The sequence below is a fragment of the Siphateles boraxobius genome, unplaced genomic scaffold (assembly GCF_051911475.1).
Source record: "Siphateles boraxobius isolate OS27281-9 unplaced genomic scaffold, OSU_SipBor_1 77, whole genome shotgun sequence".
NCBI classification, from domain to species: domain Eukaryota; kingdom Metazoa; phylum Chordata; class Actinopteri; order Cypriniformes; family Leuciscidae; genus Siphateles; species Siphateles boraxobius.
In genome coordinates, this window is record NW_027509205.1 from 21,017,501 (window position 1) to 21,037,500 (window position 20,000).

Here is a 20,000-nt window from a genome sequence, read left to right on the forward strand (position 1 = left end):
CCCCGCCTCCACTCACTCACTCACTCAGAGATCCACTCGTTGACGATCACACGTTGATCTGATTGGTTACAAGGTAGTTTGTGACGTCAGAAACACCAGCGATTTCAAACCGTGTTTTTGAGACTGTCTTTGGTTCACTGCAGTTTTAAGCAGAAAATACTCAGCAATGCTGTCGACTTATGAATTTACACATGGCTTGTCATATTAAATATTATTATATTATTTTAGGACAGTGGTCTTCACAATTTTTTTCATGAGAGCCGCACTGATAGGACAAAGTCAGTAGGAGAGCCATTTTTACAGGAAAGTATAAAAAGTTACATCCAGTCATAAATACCATGTCTGTTTATTAATATGTCACCCCTGAACATTCAATATGCAATGCAATAATTTTTTTTTTTTTTTTTATGATTTATCAGTCAAATTTGTAACTGAGACGAGATGATTTCCCTTAATGACAAAAAAAAGCAGGATTTCCAGAATAGATTCATCCCAGAATGACATTAAGTTATTTTTTTCTACATTAGCCCCTCATGTATCTAATCATCCAAGAGCACATGCGGCGTTAAGAGCTGGAAATACCGCCATAACTGGCAACTCCGCAGGGACTGGATATGTTTACATGCACAACTTTTGTTTCAATCGGTCTGAATTGTAGTTTACATGAATGCTTAACATCGTGATATGATGCATGATCGGGGTGATGTGCACATTTATAAGTCAAAAGATTCAAATTGGGAATAGGTTTTTTGACATTCGCACACTGCACAAATATACAAAGTTTCCCGCTGTTGTCGCGTAATAACCATTTTCCTACATTGGATTTTTATTTGTTTTAAACAGCAGACTTAATATCAAATTCTGGTCATAATTTGGAGACTATGATGAACCGTTATGCCGTGCTGTTTGTATTGATCACGCAGTAAAAATGCCCAAAATCAGTCGTCTGTGGATGAGAATCTGAAACAAGGACTGGTGAGCCGTTGTCCTGCTACACTTCACAGATACTGAGTGAAAGGAGAATTATAGAACGACGTGACACTCGTTTATACGACACTTTATTCATCAGAAGAACAGCGCGTTCAGCGCGACGGACGGCGTCCTTTCAGTTTTGGTTTTCAATCGATCAAGTGAACATGTTCTCTCGATAAACCACCCCTTTCAATCCGATCAAAATTATTTGAAAATAGAGCTGACACTTTGAGTTTTTAATGAGTTGTGTTATAGTCCTACTTCTTTTTAGATGTTTTTATGAAATATCTGTAGTGACTGCTTGATCATATCACTGTATTATTTACCACCATGCGAGCCACAAATGAGTAACACTATTTTAGGATGTTAAAAACACCACATAGACGTATAAACAACATTAAAAGCTTTACACCACAGGGAGACTTTAAAGTGACCCAATTATGCTTTTCGTACATTACCTTTCATGCAGTGTGTAATAAAGCTGTTTGTGAATGTAAAGTTTTAAAGATCAAAGTGGAGATAAATAAAGTTATTGTCTCCTAAAAGAAAACGAAAAATCGATTCTGAACTGCTGAAACGAGTCGTCAGTAATTACAAAACAACGTAACAATGTACAGGCATGAAAAACGGGTCAGGGTTGAAAAAGATGAGAAGGATATTACCCCTCCAGGGGGGTCCGGGGGAGCATTATAATATATATAATATATAACATATAATGCTCCCCCGGAAGAAAGTTTTAAATATTCCATATTTTAAAGCATCGATCTGATGCATTTTGAGGTGCATTTTTTGCCAACCTGGGGAGAGCCGGAGAAACTTAACTTCAGCCATGAGTCAAAAATATTATGGCCTCCGTAGCGTTAGCTAATAATTTTCCACCGGAGCTTTAGCTAGCTGGCTAACGTTGCGTTCTCTCCTACTGTGTTCAACGACTCAATTCATCAAGCTAAGCCTATGTCAACGAGCTCCTGGGTAACTTAGATATAACCTACCAGAAAATATTAGGGATGTCCCGATACCATTTTTTCTGAACCGATCCAATCCGATACCAAAAATTCGGAGTATCGACCGATACCGATCCGATACCAGCGCAGTTTTTTTTTTTAATCAAGTAGAATTTCTATAACTCTGTGTGTTGACCTGATAATCACTCTTTTGTGTGTTAAACACAATCTATTTAATACAGACAACTTCATTATAAAGAAAAAAATATATATATATGATCATAACCTATGACAAAAATGATATTATAAACTAGATTAGTGGATAACTCAGTAAATTGTAGTCTAGAAAAACAATAATTGTATAAAATCTGAACATTTAGTGAAAAAAAAAACATTTAGTGGGGAACAAAGAGACAATAAGTGTAGTACTAAATCTGGTAAAACGTTACACTTTGCTCTTTGTATTGTTTTAAAATACATTCATGAAAAACAAGATAAAAATCAGAAAGATCAATTATTATATAGTCTACTATAAAATTAAGACATTTTTTAAATGTATAGCACAGCTGTTTAATGAGGCAGCAACATATGATAGGACAGAACAGAACAAAAAAGGCTATTAATAATCTTTCATTGGGCAAAAGTATTACGATATGATTATGAAAGACTCCATACAGTGCGGCACAAAGCGCTTATGCGCATCCCGAGCGCAGAATGATCCGCTTGAAGCAACACGGAGTCACAGCGCGCAGCTCTTCCAGTCCGCATTGAAAAGTCCAAACCACAAAGGAAAGGCATATCGATGCGAATAGTGTATTATACAGTATCTATCGATGCAATCGGTTATTGAGCCTTTTCTTTTAACAGTTTTAAATTTCAGTTACTGTGCGCGTGAAGAACAATTATAGTGCTCTCCAGTGTTGTGATCTAACAGACACACGGTAGAAACGAACATGATTAAGGTACAGCAATACAGTCCAGCAAGAGTCATTTTATGCGAAACCATAGAGCTTTATCTACAGATAAAGTATAATAATAGTAACATTGAATCATCTTGGAGAGAGTTTCATCGTTGACTGTCGTAACCGAACGCGACGCGTTCCATTTTTGCTGAATGGAGAATGACTGACAGCCGTAGCGGAGGGAAAAGTTTACGTGAACTTGAATTTAATTACTTAAATATTTAATTCTATTTCAAATTATACTATAGTATGGCTTCATATAGTATACCCCCCCAAACATTTTCTCATCGAATCTACACGATTCACGTAGGTCACCTATTTTGGTTTCGCTGAAAGGTGAGTGATTTTCATGTATGAATGTAACAAAGGTTTTGTCCTGTTGATCCTGTCATTGCACTTAATTTAACTACGTCAAATTGATCATTTTATAAAGAAGCATCAAATTAAATAGCAATGAATCGATTAAATTAGTGCTCGGGGCAAAGATTAATCACTTCCAAAATAAAAGTTTGTGTTTACATAATATATTGTTTGTGTATATTGTTATATTATATAATTATTTTGTATATATAAATACACACATTTGCATGTATATATTTAAGAAATATTTGCATGTATATATATTTATACATCATTTATATTATATATAAATATATTCTTGAATATATACATGCATGTGTGTGTATTTATATATACAAAATAATTATACACAGTACAAGCACATATATTATGTAAACACAAACTTTTATTTTGGTTGTGATTAATCGTTGCCCAGCACTATTTTAAATATAAAGAAATTCCTCAATATGCAGTTATGGGTATTACCCCAACTAATGCATATTCTACACTTTCATAGCTTTCCTCCCTACAAATCCATTTATAACATGGTTTCTTGCACCAAAAGCGGACATTTTACGGAGTTAGCTAGTTAGCGGTTAGTTTTACATGAGTATTTTGCTAAGTAAGCTTGTAATGTACCTTTAAATCACAGTGAATTGCGCTTGAAACAATGAGGGGTGAATCTCAGGGACGGTTCACGTCCTCTCAGCTTGTAAACATGTCTCGTTGCAATGACAGCATCAGCGTAAAGCATCGGCCTCGTGTCGACAGACCTGTCAGTGACCGCTCACTAGCGTCTGGACGACACCGCTTCACGAGCGACTGCCTCAGCCCTCGGGCGGCTCAAATCAGTTCACATTTCTCTCATGCAACGCCTCATAAAGCACAATCTATAGTATAATGTCATGGGACAAGTACCAAGATAAAGAGAGACGCCCAAGCGCAGAAACAAGCACATCTCCAGCCCCGCGGCCACACCAGACGCGTCATGTTTCACAGCCGAACCAGCTGCGCGCGGGATAATAATGAGTCAAACAACAAATAAAACACATTTCATTACGCGCTTACTGCTTTGTATGGATCTAAAGCTTTTCCTTGTTGTTTTTTATCACACTTTTCTGCCGCTTTCAGCAGAACATTGCTGTTTTAAGCGTGTTTTAACATTTTTTCTGCATATAAATGATCAAATATCAGCATGTTCGTTCATAAATTGCTGTTATGGATCATAAAGCATGACTGTAAATAATATATTATACATTCCTGGTACATCTGGCAGCCAGAAAGAGTAATAAAACATGGTGGTCCCCAAAATACAGAAAATACTTTATTTTAAAGTGCCGGTGTTACAGTGGAATTTATGGAAGCTTGTTTCTGCCACAGAATAAAACACTTTAACAGATAATTGCGACTTTTTATCACATATTTGCGAGTTTATATCAAGCAATTCTGACTTTATATCACACAATTCTTGGATAAAAAGTCACAATTACCTTTTTTATTTTTTATTATGTGGTGGAAACAATCTTCCATAGTAATTATGTATTTAAGTACTGCTTAATATTAATTAACAACATGTACTTACTATAGGGTTTTGGTTAGGATTAGGATTTGGTTTAGGGTTAATTGCATGTAATTAAGCATAATTTATAGTAATTACTATAGTAACTACATGTAACATCTGTAACACAGCAATGTAAAATGAAGTGTTCCCTAATCCTTCCACAAAAAATACTTCTACAAAATCAAATACCTGGATTTTTTAGTAACACTTTATTTGAAGCATGTTTATATAATTCATCATAAAGACTTATTTCATCATAAAAAAAACTTTATTATCAATTGCATGTTCTCACAAATACTCGCATACTCACTGTAATCAGTGTTAGTTAAAACTAAAACTATAAAATAAAAAATAAAAATGAAGCTGAAATAAAATAAGATATACAGTTTCACACTTAAATGTAAAAAATACTCAAATGAAAATTTAATTTAAATGGAAAATAAAATAAGTTGAAGTGCTAATATTACTAAAACTGAAATAAAAATAAAGCTAAATAGAAATATTAGCTAACTAGAAATAAAAAATAAATAAATAAACTAGAAACAAAATAAAGCTAACTAGAAAAAAAACTAGTAGAAATGATAAAAGCTGGAAATATACAATTAAAATGAAAATATAAATACAAAAGCTTTAAAAATAATACTATATTAATAACACTGAACACATGATCAACACCCAGTGTCAGGCGTTATATCATGTAGTTAAATGCATTTAATTTTAAAGTTGTAACCATGAATAGGTACATATTTTCATGTGTTTGCATTATTACAGTTATTATGAAAAGATATAGAGCATTACAATGTGCACAAGCCATCATACATCGGCTTCATATAGACGTGTTACTAAAATTCCCTCAAATACTTTCATAGGGATGATGGGTACAGGAAATGATGTCAGGAATCAAACTAGTACTAGTGATGATCAAACTTTCAACTAGACGACGTAGATAAAGCGTGTGTGTGATTGTCACAGTAACGTTCAGGACAAACGGCTGTCCTACATTCATCAGGCCTGTAGACACACACACACACACACACACACACACACACACCAGCATGTGGGATATCTCTCGTGCTGGCCATCGCTCGCGGCGCTCACACACTTCAGCTGAGTGTGTGTGTAGCTTAACGCATTCAACATGCACATATATGATGGAGAAGCCAGAGAAACACACACACACACACACACTGCTGGAGGATCATTAGTATGAGGAGAGAGGAGAGGAGAGGGGCAGAGAGATGAATTATTTAACGCAACGGCAACGAAATGAATAAACAAACAGATGAAGCGAGAGATGGCAGGCGCCCCCATACACCCACGCCTGACAACAAACATCTTCCTGCTACCGTATCCACACACACACACACACACTCTTACCAACACAGTCTAGCGTATATTGGCAAAATCTGATGCACATCACAGGAAGAAAGCGTCTGACTGAATCATCACTGTCCAGTTTCTATAATGTGATGGCAGGTTATTTATATGCTACGTACATTAGACTGAAAACGTTAATTTAATTAACTAGTTATGAGAAAAAATAAGGTGTTAAAATTATTAACGTAGTTTGTGTAGTTTATCTTACATTTCGAATAGTTGATAGGTGACGAACATGAAGCAGAGAAACAGCTCACTGTGTGATGGAGCCTATTAATACAGTTAAAATGACCCTAAAACTCAAGATATAAGGGCAAAAATGCCCCAGTATGAGTTTTTGTCTCATATTTATATCATATGATCAAGCAATGTCACACGAGTGCTGTTTTTGTTCCAAGTGCAAATGTGATGTTGATTTTATACAACAGTTCAAAAAATAAGTAGATATTGTGTTTTATTTTAGACACTACTGTCTGTTTTTGTTCGATTTTGCGATCTTACCTATAGTGTTTGTTTGTTTGTGTTTGAGCGATTTAATCGAGCAAACGATTTAAAAAAAAATCTAAAAAAAAATGATTCAATGACTCGTTCATTAAGAGAGCCATTTACATCATTCCTGGATGAATCAGCCGTTCAGGGACGTGCAGAGAGTTCCTCAGGGGCAGGGGCTCAAATGTAAAAAAGGGGCACACATATATATATATATATATATTAGTATTATTAGTATAAGTATATACTACTATTTTTAATGTTTTTTAAAGAAGCCTTTTATGCTCACCAAGGCTGCATTTATTTGATCTAAAATGCAGAAAAAACAGTAATATTGTGAAATATTACTACAATTTGAAATAATTATTTTCTATTATAATATACTTTATACTATCATAATATACTAACCTTTGATACTTTTTTCAGGATTCTTAGTTAAAAAAAGGCCAGCATCTTAAAAAAGTAATATTTTGTACCAATATACACTAGCCTACCGTTCAAAAGTTTGGGGTCAGTCATTTACTTTCTTTCTTTCTTTTTTTTTTTATAAAATAAATTAATACTTTTATTCAGCAAGGACGTGCTAAATTGATTTAAAAAAGTAACAATTAAGACTTATAAAAGAATTTCTATTTGAATTGAATGTTGTTTTATTTAACTTTTTATTCATCAATGAATCCTGATCCTGAAAGTATCACAGGTTCAATAAAAAAACTGTTTCCAACATTGATAATAAATCAGCATATAGAATGATTTCTGAAGAATCATGTGACACTAAAGACTGGCTGTTGAAAATCCAGCTTTGCATCACAGATATAAATTATATATATTTTATAAAGTATATTAAAATAGAAAACGTCTCGGTTACGTATGTAACCCTCGTTCCCTGAGTACAGGGAACGGAGACGTGTCGTCGGGGGAGTTCCCTGACGAATTGGGATCACGCTAGGGAGACCAATTGCCTTCGAGTGAATTAAAACGAGCCAATGAAAATTGGCATGCAAGATTTGCATTCCGCGACCCGCCTACCAGCGCGGGTATAAAAGGCGGAAGTAAACATTGCGCAATGCTTTTCGCTGAGGAGCCGAACAGTGTCCAGTCCTCCGCGAAGGTACAGCGACATGGCGAAGGGACGACACGTCTCCGTTCCCTGTACTCAGGGAACGAGGGTTACATACGTAACCGAGACGTTCCCTTTCGTCCTGGGAACTCCGACGTGTCGTCGGGGGAGTTCCCTGACGAATTGGGATCCCTAATAAAGCGCCATGGTGCTGGCCCCTTCCAGCGCCCGGCTAAGCTACCCTGCAGCAGTTTCTTGAAATAAGTTGCGGGAGCTAGCACGGGAACCACACTGCTGTTCCGCAAGACCCGCACAGTGGACATTGGATAACACTGGGAAAGCGTTCCCCAAGAGAGGGGGAAAGCTGCGGAAGGCCCAGCCTGACTGACCAGGAATACACATATGTACTAGCCCAATGGGGTAGTGAAACATATGGCAGTCCCTGAGGTGGTCCCAATCCAAGGGAAATGGGAGCGCACTCAACAGGGATGACGAACGAGTCCGTCAAGGGAAGACACGGCTAAACTGCACGTGGCATGATGGTTCACAGTAGAGATCACTGGAGCACCCAGTCTACTAACAACTCCTCACTAGAGGTAGCAGACCTGGCGCCGGGCGGTCCGCCACGCCCAGCACCGGAGGGGTGAAGGAGGAACTCACGAGGCTCACCAACGTAGGGCGCCATACGGAGCAAGAAAGCACGTATCCGCTGTTCGAGGCGGAGTGGCGTAGCAAGCCGACACAACTTATTCCCTCGACCCACTGGCCGTCGCCAGAACTCGGGAGGAAACAGGTTCCACACGAAGGCTATAGAACCTAGCGAACGTGTTCGGTGTCGCCCAGCCCGCAGCTCTACAGATGTCTGTCAGCGAGGCGCCTTGAGCCAAAGCCCAGGAAGCGGCAGCACCTCTAGAGGAGTGAGCGCGCAACCTGGGAGGACAAGGCTCACCCAGAGACTCATATGCTCGGGTGATAGCATCCACTAACCAGTGGGCTAACCTCTGCTTGGAGACGGCCTTCCCCTTCTGCCGGCCTCCGTAACAGACAAAGAGCTGATCTGAGGTTCTGAAGCTTTGCGTTCTGTCAATATAAACCCGCAGGGCGCGGACAGGACAGAGAAAAGCTAGGGCTGGGTCTGCCTCCTCCTGGGGCAGCGCTTGCAGGTTCACTACCTGGTCCACGAAGGGAGTGGTAGGAACCTTGGGCACATATCCGAGCCGGGGTCTCAACACAACGTGAGAAAGGCCTGGCCCGAACTCTAGGCACGATTCGTCGACCGAAAAAGCCTGCAGATCCCCGACCCTCTTGAAAGAGGCCAATGCCAACAGGAGCGCTGTCTTAATGGACAGGATATTAAGCTCTACCGTCAGCAAAGGCTCAAAGGGAGGACTTTGAAGAGCTCTAAGTACCAGAGCAAGGTCCCAAGAGGGTACCGAGTGCAAAACACGAGGTGGATTTAACCTCCTGGCACCCTTAAGGAATCTGATGACCAGGTCGTGCTTCCCCAAGGACTTACCTTCCAGTGCATCGTGATGCGCGGCTATTGCGGCGACATACACTTTGAGGGTGGAGGGAGACAGCCTTCGCTCCAACCCATCTTGCAGGAAGGAAAACACGACTCCGATCGGGCAAGTTCGGGGGTCCTCCTGACGGGAGAAACACCAATCGACGAACAGGTTCCACTTCAACGCATAGAGGCGCCTCGTAGAGGGGGCTCTAGCGGAAGTGATGGTGTCTACCACTGCCTGTGGCAGACCACCTAGAACCTCCGCGTCCCGTCCAGGGACCAGACATGGAGTTTCCAGAGGTCTGGACGCGGGTGCCATAGAGTGCCCCGTCTCTGAGAAAGAAGGTCCTTCCTCAGAGGAATCGGCCAAGGAGGGGCTGTCGCGAGGAGCATGAATTCGGTGAACCAAGTCCTGGTGGGCCAATACGGCGCCACAAGAAGGACCTGCTGCTCGTCCTCCCTGACCTTGCACAGAGTCTGTGCAAGAAGGCTCACTGGGGGAAACGCATACTTGCGCAGGTCCCGGGGCCAGCTGTGAGCCAGGGCGTCCGTGCCGAGGGTCCCCTCGGACAGGGAATAAAACCACTGGCAATGGGTCGTGTCCGGAGAGGCAAACAGGTCTACCTGTGCGACTCCGAAGACACTCCAAATCAGCTGGACCGACTGAGGATGGAGTCGCCATTCTCCTGGCAGGGGAGGCAGCCGTGAGAGCTCGTCTGCCACACGGTTGAGCTCCCCTGGAATGTGAATGGCACGAAGCGACCTCAGATGCTTCTGACTCCATAGGAGGAGGTGGGAGGCGAGTCGCGACATACGACAGGAGCGTAGACCACCTTGATGGTTGATGTACGCAACGGTCGCAGTGCTGTCCGTACGGACCAGTACGTGCTTGTGTCTGAGAACCCCTTTGAGGCGACGCAAGGCTAAGCGTACTGCTTGCAACTCTAGGCAGTTGATATGCCAATGCAGTTGAGGCCCCGTCCACAGACCTGAAACTGCATGCCCGTTGTACGTGGCCCCCCATCCGGTGGCAGAGGCATCTGTGAAAACCACAGCATGCCTGGAAACCTGGACTAAGGGCACTCCGGCCCGTAGAAACGCAGGATCCGACCACGGGGAGAAGGTTTGGCGACAGTGCGGGGTCACTTTGACCCGGAACGTGCCACTGTGCCACGCCCACCTCGGGACTCGATCGTGAAGCCAGCGCTGAAGCGGTCTCATATGTAACAGGCCGAGCGGCGTTACTGCGGCTGCGATATGCCCCAGGAGCCTCTGAAATTGTTTCAGTGGAACCGCTGTCCTGCCTCGAAAAGACCTGAGGCAGGTGAGCACTGACTGGACGCGTTCCTCCGTGAGGCGCGCAGTCCGGGCGACCGAGTCCAGCTCCATACCGAGATAAGAGATCCTCTGCACGGGGCAGAGTTTGCTCTTGTCCCAGTTGACCTGAAGCCCCAACTGGCTGAGGTGCCGAAGCACCATGTCCCTGTGATCGCACAACACATCTCGCGAGTGAGCTAAAATGAGCCAGTCGTCGAGGTAGTTGAGGATGCGAACGCCTTGTTCTCTCATGGGAACAAAGGCCGCCTCCGCGACTTTCGTGAAGTCGCGGGGTGACAGGGCCAGCCCGAAGGGTAGGACTTTGTACTGATACGCCCGACCCTCGAAAGCAAACCGAAGAAACGGTCTGTGTCGAAGGAGAATCGAGACGTGAAAGTACGCGTCCTTCAGGTCGATCGCTGCAAACCAATCCTGGGGACGGATGCATTCGAAAATGCGCTTCTGCGTGAGCATCTTGAACGGGAGTTTGTGCAGGGCCCGATTCAAAACCCGCAGGTCCAGGATTGGCCGTAACCCACCGCCTTTCTTGGGTACAATGAAGTAGGGGCTGTAAAACCCGGACCTCATCTCGGCAGGAGGGACCGGCTCGATCGCGTCCTTCGCCAGCAGGACATCGATCTCTTTCCGCAAGGGGCTGTAAAACCCGGACCTCATCTCGGCAGGAGGGACCGGCTCGATCGCGTCCTTCGCCAGCAGGACATCGATCTCTTTCCGCAAGACAGGGGCGTCCACCGACCGCACACGGGTAAAGTGGACGCCCCTGAACTTGGGAGGCCGGCGTGCAAACTGAATTGCATAGCCGAACCGGATGGTGCGGATGAGCCATCGGGACGGACCTGGAAGCGCTTCTAGCCAGGCTTCCAGATACCGTCCCAATGAACCCACCCGAACCACCGGCGTACCCGCGGAGGGGCAGCAAGGTGGAAGACAGGGACCCGGCTCTGGTGGCGTTGTAGCGACCGAGAGCGGGGGTCTGGGTGCGCCTGACACCAACCTGCTTCCACCGAGGGGCAGACGGCAGAGAAGGCTCGTGGGCGTTCTGCTGCGGACTGCCCGGTGGCGAGGGGAGGGGGAGAGACGAGGAACGAGGCCCTGACTCCTCGTATGCTGGTCTCTGCGCCTCCGGGCCCAGCTGCAGACCGGAGCGACGCAGCTGAGGCTGCGTCACTGCTATCTGCAAGCTGGGGAGAGGGGAACGGGAGTGGTGCAGCTCGGGGGCGGCACACACTGCCATTCTGACCCTCTCGGACGGAGGAAACTGGTCTTATTATACTGCCAGTCTCGACCGTGAGGGGAAACGAGGGACGAGGCCCGGGGGCATCGAGTCCTGGTTTCCCCTCACCCAGCGAGAGACGAGAGTGACAAGGCCGTAGCCCTCACTGCCATCTGAGCGCTGGGGCCTGTGAACGACTCAGAGGAAGTGGACTGCTCAAACTTTGGGTACCGCTGATTACTGGATAACCAGCGGCGGAACAGAAACTAAATTCTCCACCCGGCCCTCCCCCGGGGGAAGGAGTGGTGATGACACGCACTCCCAAAGAGCAGATCGTCACATACTCTGGGTCGCTCCTCTCAGGGTTGCTTCCCTTCCCTTGGGAAAAACAAACTCCGAGCGGGCTGGTTTTGAGGTGCTTCTGGACCACCAGTGTGGACATCGTCTAACCGAGGGCCAGCGCTGTGACTAATCACGGTCAGTCACTAAGCACAGCTCAACCCCGAGTTAGAACTACGCACGTGCAGTGGTAGTGAGAGAGGAAAAACTTCTGCAGATTTAGGCATGTTTGGCTTGCCATATTGGCACCAAAATGCTTCCATACTGCCAAAATTCTTCACACACATCCAGGCGCTTTAGAACAGCCCAGGAAAGTGTGGCTGTTAAGTCTGAATCTTCAGCATGAGAACACGACATTATAGTAGGAACTCAGCATCATTTTCAGAGTATAACAGCCCTCTCTCCGATGTAGCGATCGACATCTGTCCTCCCTGGGGCCCCGAATGAAATGCTTGGTCCCTCATGAGAAGGACCAGAATCCCATCCGAAAGCCTCGACGGCACACGGCACGCTGAGCGGCTCAAGCCTTTACGAGAAAGGGGAGACGAGCAGCACGCCGACGTGGTCATGCACTCCTGAGAGAACATGAACCACCCACGAACGCAGTCTCAACACACTGATTAGGCATGTGAAACAGTGATCGTGGCCGTCAACCAGGCATGCAAGATAGTGAACGTGGCCATCGCTTCGATGACACACGGCACGCTGGGCGCTCAAGCCTTCAGGCAAGGCGAACAACGTGCCGACGTGGTCATGCTCTCATAAGAAAGCATAAACCACCCACGAACACAGTCTCAGCATGTTTGCGATGCGCTAGAGGAGTGAGTGGTTCGTGCTCACTGAAACCCTCAGATCACCAATGTTATTCGCCAAAGTAGCCCTCCTCTGGTGCACCAGAAGAGAAACTAGATCGGGAAATAAGCAAAGGGACTCACCTGATAGAGGCACGCGAGTCTTGATCTTGACCACGCATCTTGAGCGCCGAATGACGCGCGCTGGGTTGCCGTGACAACCCGCGCTGTCAGCCGGCGCTCGACGGCACACGGCACGCTGAGCGGCTCAAGCCTTTACGAGAAAGGGGAGACGAACAACGTGCCGACGTGGTCATGCACCCCTGAGAGAACATGAACCACCCACGAACGTAGTCTCACACACGGATTAGGCATGTGAAACAATGAACGTGGCCGTCAAATAAGGACAGGGAACGATCGCATCCAGAAACACACGAGTGAAACGTCATCCTGAAAAGGACGCGATCTTCACTCGTGTTGCTCTTTCAGGAAGAAAGTACTCTCTCTATCGTGCTGAAGCACACAGGGACCCAACGCGGCAACACAGCGGGGAAACTGCAAGCCCGCTGTGCGCACTCAACCGTTTACCAGCTGTGAAAACAGCTTTTGAATTAACAGCATATTGACGCAGCCGGCAGACAGGAACCGCGCGGTCGCTGAAACGCCATCTCACCAACACAGAGAGATCCCCTCCCGAAACAGCAGACTCGTAGCAATAAGAAAAATACAATCTTAAAGCTCACTCACTCAGAGAGGACACAATCGGTCGGCTCCGAAGCTAAAAGCATTGCGCAATGTTTACTTCCGCCTTTTATACCCGCGCTGGTAGGCGGGTCGCGGAATGCAAATCTTGCATGCCAATTTTCATTGGCTCGTTTTAATTCACTCGAAGGCAATTGGTCTCCCTAGCGTGATCCCAATTCGTCAGGGAACTCCCCCGACGACACGTCGGAGTTCCCAGGACGAAAGGGAACTATTATTTTAAATTGTTATATTTTTTTTTTAATGGAAGTAATTTTTACAACTTACTATTAATTCTACTTTTGGTGCTGTTTTGTGCAGTGCTATGTAGTCAATTAGCATCCACTGTTTCAACGATGCAGATTCAGATCGCTTCATAAATGTAATTTTCAAACGATTTATGAATGACCAGAAAATTACAGCTCACTCACTGGAAGAACCATATTTGTCTCGAGAGCATCGGTTCCGAGCAGTCTGTGGAATAGGCTACGTTTTACACAGTGCATTTTCATTTTAAAACGCATAACCTTCACTACGGTTGCACCTGCTGTCCACACACACTACTCCGGAGTTTTCGACCTCAGATTGCTGCTGCGCAGAGACGCAGGGGGAGAGAAAGAGAGAGAGAGAGAGAGAGAGAGAGAGAGAGAGAGAGAGAGAGAGAGAGAGAGAGAGAGAGAGAGAGAGAGAGCTTCAGAACTCCTGACCTGATATTTAGATACACTATTCAATAAATATATGTGTTTGGCAGGGAAGCTGTGCGCAAACAGGAATATATATTATTTTTCTTTTCTTTTTTTAAAAAGCACCCCAGAAAAAGGTTACTTTCTCTCCAGGAATAAAAAGGGCAGGTGCTCAAGCCCCTTTTGATGTCTATGTGTGCACGTGCCTGCAGCCGTTTAAACGAATCGCATGAATGAACGATTCAATGGATTTAGATATTTATCACCACCTACTGGCAGCTTTAGTCTCTTATTTAGAGTATTGCTTCATTAAAAAAATAATTTCATATCAAATTCTTTCTATATTAATAAAACATTTACAGTATGGCCATCATTCTATTCACCCTCAGGGCCGTTGAAGCCTGAAAGTTTGTGTAATAAATTATATGTTGAATCAAATCAAATGTTTTTTTTCTACTTACTGTAATGTCTGTTTGATGCTTTTCTCATTTAACACTAAAGGCATCAACAAAAATGTAGACTGCTTTCATCAGGTAGGCTGCCTTCTAAGATGCCTTCTTTTGGCCAAATTCAGGCCACATGTGTCCGTCACAGATAAGGCAATCCCATAATGCACTGCAATAACCCCTGTGGAAAAAATTACATAAGATTGTTGATGGAGTCAAGGGAAATTCCAGTTATACTTCATTCAGAGCTGAAACCTAAAATAAAAATAGTTTATCCAACTGTGAAATTCAAATGTAACTTCAAGTGTGTGTGTGTGTGTGTGTGTGTGTGTGTGTGTGTGTGTGTGTGTGTGTGTGTGTGTTTTCACATGTGTAGAGTTTACATTTCTGTTAGAATGCTGCCTATCTAGGGATAGACAGCACAGCAATGTTGAAATGTTTATAGCAGCTGCTGAATAACAACACGTCTGTTTTAATGACACAGACAAGGAAACTCGTGCAATTTCTTGAGTAACTTGAGTAGAGCAGGCAGGGTTTCTGATACATATATATATATATATACAGTGGTTAAATTGGGCCGGGGCTCTCCGGGGCTCAGCCCCGGCACATAAGCCTGCTTGTTTGCAGTCAATTGCCTACTGGAAATTATGTCACATAAAATTTGATGAAAGTAATGCTTTTGAAAACATATTTATGACAATAAATTAAAGATTTTTGAAATGGCATGTCTATTTTGTCTCGGCGGAGCTGAGAACAATCGGAACACGGCCGTGTTCTTGTTCAGCTGCTTAATCTCGTTGTCAGTCGACCATGATCGCGCACCGCTCGCGCGCGCGCATCTAGGTGACACGGATAAATGTACGCAGCAATATATAATGAATATTCCTGGGAGATTCGTAGTTGCGCGGGAAGTTGAAGCACGGAAAAGTTCCAGAAATGTACAAAAAGTGCTCTGGCCTTGAATGACAAGGTAATTAAATAACCAAGACTAGGTTGACCATGTGATTTTTCTCAGGAGATGTTTTGAGCATTTTACTGAACGCACCTGATTATCAGCAAACTGCCGAGAGAACTGCTAGCAGGCTACTCAAAATAAACTAGCAATATATTCAGTCGGCATATTTGTATTTGATCTGTGTGAATTACAGAAATATAAGACTTGCTAGACCTACATTTAGCTACCAAGAAACCTTTCCACAAGGATAGATTGATTTTATTTTTGTGTCTTGATCTTGATGAGAAATTATGCAGAGTAGGATGAGTGTGTGTGTTTTGTTATAGTAGTAAAGAGAGAGAATGGGAGAAGGAAGTGTGTGTGAGGTGGACCTGGTCACCACAGACCCAAATCTTCTCAGCTGTTGCTACTGTCATATGCTGCACTGTCTCTTCGTGTGGCACATTATGTTTGGCACATTGTATGGGTCACTATATATCATAACAAGGTAATACAATATGTAATCAAGTGATGACTGATTAACAGTAATGTAAATGCTAAATGTCCTAATACCTGTTGATACTACAACAATGCAAAGTATATGCTCTTAACCTTGCAGTTTTTCACATATCATGTAATACTCAATTTCTCCATTTCTTTGCACAAAACTCTCCAGAAAGTGCTATTTAATGTTTTTTTGTTTTTTTTTAATTCACGAGGGGGTATACCCCCAGAGCCCCCTAGGGAGAGCACCACCACATGATAAATCCCAATTTAACCCCTGTATATATATATATATATATATATATATATATATATATTAGGGCTGCACGATATTGAAGAAAAATACGATATGCAATCGCATTAAATAATGTGATATTCGATATGCGGTACGATAATGCATGTGTAAAATAAACTTAAATTATCTTTAAAATATATTCAAAATTATATAACCTACATACGTGTTTCACATTCTTTTTGTGACAAGAAAACATCCCTACAACTTCTGAAAGTGAACATCAGTGTTTTCCTTACGCATAAGAAGTGTTGTTTTGACATCAGTGTATGGGGGTTTAAGGTTTCAGGAAGGCCTACATTAATCAAAATTCAAAATTTTGAATAATCAAATGTAAAAATAAAACACTGCTTAGTTTTCAAATATTTAAATATCTCCTGATTCTTATTAAAGTTACAAAAGTTATTTAGCCAAAGGCAGTGAGTGATTTTCACTTTGTCTTTTGTTCATGACCCTAGTTATTGCAAGCCGTTTAAATATGCATATTGCGATATATATGTCATAGATCGATCATCAGTGTCTCGCTCTGGGCATCGAAGAACCCCCTCTCCTGAATATTGAACTACATTTCCCTCTGTCCCATTGTCTGTCTGAACCTCTCTCCTAATCACCTGCACAGGTGCAGCCACTCTTCCCCCCTCTATGAAAGCTGCTCTCTCTCTATGCTCGGTGCGAGGTCTTGCATCTGCCACGTCTATCTTCACTGTGTATTCTACGTTCCCTGGATTTTCCTGGTTTATCGATCCTAGCCTGCCCTCCTGGTCTCCGTGTATCTGCTGCCCGCCCCGACCCCAGCCTGGTATTGTTTCTGAGTTTGGATTGCCCTTGTCACCTGTTATTCACCGTGTTCTCTCTGTGTGCTTCTCTGTTTAATAAAAACACTGCAAATGGATCTGCACGAATCTGCCTCTTCGTCACAGAAGACCTCGCCACAACAGGATCCAGCAGCCTTCCGACAACTAACCTCTGATATCTCCAATCAAGCGTCAGTTCTGATCGTTCATCAACAACAGCTGGAGAAGCTAACCACACTTACCGATGAGTTGGTGAGATCCATGCGGACCCTCACGACACAAACCGCCGATCCTGTTCAACCCGCGGCACCTCCGCTTCAGCCATCACCCAGCGTGAGTACACCATCAAATAATCCACGTTTGTCTCATCCTGATAAGTACGATGGTTCGGCTGCAACATGTAAGGGATTTCTGCTTCAATGCACAGTTCATTAAACAACAACCCAACCTTTTCCCTGACGACGACAGCCGCGTGTCTTTTATCGTTTCGCTTCTAACTGGAAGAGCTCTGGAATGGGTCTGGACGGGAGGTAATCTCACCTTTCCCTCCTATGATAATTTTCTCATCCAATTTAGAGAGGTTTTTGAGCACCCTGCCAGTGGGAGGGAACCGGGCGAGTTGCTTCTGTCGATACGTCAGGGAGGATCATCCGCGGCGGATTACACTATGACCTTCCGCACTCTCGCCGCGCAAACAAGCTGGGGCCACGATCCTTTGAAATTACTGTACCGTAAAGGTCTCAACCCTGATCTGCAAGGAGAACTGGCATGCCGGGATGAGGACAGAACCCTCAGTCAGTTGATGGAGTTAACCATTCGCCTGGATAATTTAATTCGAGCCCGACGAACACCCCTTAAGCACCGAGTAACTGAATATCCCTCCGCGGGTCCGGAATCTGAACCTATGCAGATCGGTTTCACTCGTCTCACCCCCGAGGAGAGAGAGAGACGAATGCGTAATCTTCTATGTCTGTACTGTGCCCAGTCCGGCCACAGGAGGGCGACCTGCCCCAACCGACCCACCGACCGGGACCCCACTGCGGTGAGTTTTAGTTCTCATATCTCTAAGTCTCTTGTATTAGCCGTCACTCTTCACTTTGACGACAAGTTCATTGAAACGTGTGCTTTAATTGATTCAGGAGCTGCAGGGAATTTTATTGATTTGAGCTTTGCTAAATCTAACTCCCTCTCTCTCGTTCCATGTGACTCTCGGGTGGCAGTGGCGGCGATAGACGGACGCCCCTTAGGTTCTGGCAAGGTTCAGTTCACCACTCAAGAAATCACGTTGATCACGGACGCACAGCACACTGAGAACATTCACTTCTTCACCATTGACTCACCTCACCATCCCCTCATACTGGGCCTTCCTTGGTTAGAACAACACAACCCGTCCATCTCGTGGTCCGACAAGCAGATTACCCAGTGGTCCGATGCCTGTCTGAAGAGATGCCTTAACACTCCCATCAGTAAGACTCCGCTGAGCTCCCATTCTGAAAATCCTGATCTCCAAGGGGTACCCGCTGAGTATTATGATCTCTCCCTAGCTTTCAGCGAGGACAAGGCATCTCAACTACCTCCTCACAGATCCAGTGACTGCGCCATTGATTTAATCCCAGGTGCCACCCTCCCGCGGGGAAGAGTATACCCTTTATCTCAGCCAGAGTCCGACGCCATGAGATCTTATATTGATGAGCAGCTCGCCAAGGGCTTTATCACTACTTCCACTTCTCCTGCTTCGGCCGGTTTCTTTTTCGTGAAGAAGAAGGATGGAGGGCTTCGACCCTGCATAGATTATCGCGGCCTCAACGAAATCACGGTCAAGTTTCGCTATCCCCTACCCCTGGTCCCGGCCGCCCTGGAACAACTCCGCACCGCCAAATTCTTCACAACTAGATTTGCGCAATGCATACAATCTGATTCGTATAAGAAGAGGTGATGAGTGGAAAACCGCTTTCTCGACAACAACAGGGCACTATGAATACCGGGTCATGCCGTTCGGCCTTTCCAACAGTCCGTCAGTGTTCCAGGCCTTTGTAAATGAGATTTTTCGCGACATGCTCAACCAGAAGGTAATTGTATACATCGATGACATCTTGATCTTCTCAGACACTCTAGAATCTCATGTTCGGGATGTGCGAGCAGTTCTCCAACGCCTCATCAAGAACCGTCTGTATGCCAAGGTGCAAAAATGTGAATTTCATCAAACGCAGATCACCTTTCTGGGGTACATCATCAGTGCGGAGAGTTACCATGGATGACAGCAAGGTCCGATCCGTAGTTAACTGGCCACAACCCACCACCGTTAAAGAGATGCAACGTTTTCTTGGCTTTGTAATTTTTACAGACGGTTCATCCGAGATTTCAGCATCACCGCAGCTCCACTCACATCTCTCCTAAGAGGAGGGGGACATCTGTTGAGGTGGTCACCCAAGAGTTTATCTGCCTTCAACCAGCTAAAGGAGAAATTCACCACCGCTCCCATCCTTCACCATCCTGATTCCGAGCGTGAGTTCTTTGTGGAAGTGGACGCCTCCAGCACGGGCATCGGTGCCATTCTGTCTCAGCGGCATGGAGTCCCAGCTAAAATGTTTCCCTGTGCCTTTTATTCCCGTAAGCTCTCCTCAGCTGAACGAAACTACGACGTGGGCGACAGGGAACTTCTGGCCATGAAGGCAGCACTAGAGTGGCGACACTGGCTGGAGGGTGCTCGCCTG

General features: G+C 44.5%; 1 protein-coding gene across 2 annotated transcripts in view; it reads right to left on the reverse strand.

Moving 5' to 3' along the window:
- vstm2la (V-set and transmembrane domain containing 2 like a) overlaps window positions 1-20,000 on the reverse strand; it is an 87,404-nt gene that overhangs the window by 54,852 nt on the left and 12,552 nt on the right. The window contains exon 1 of one of the 2 annotated variants that reach the window (XM_077218035.1): window positions 14,778-14,936. The exons of the other annotated variant lie outside the window; for it this stretch is intronic. Within the exon in view, the coding sequence (XP_077074150.1) occupies window positions 14,778-14,805 (28 nt within the window). The 5' untranslated portion in view covers window positions 14,806-14,936. Of the gene's footprint in view, window positions 1-14,777; window positions 14,937-20,000 lie in introns of those variants that run through there. 2 annotated transcript variants of the gene reach the window in all.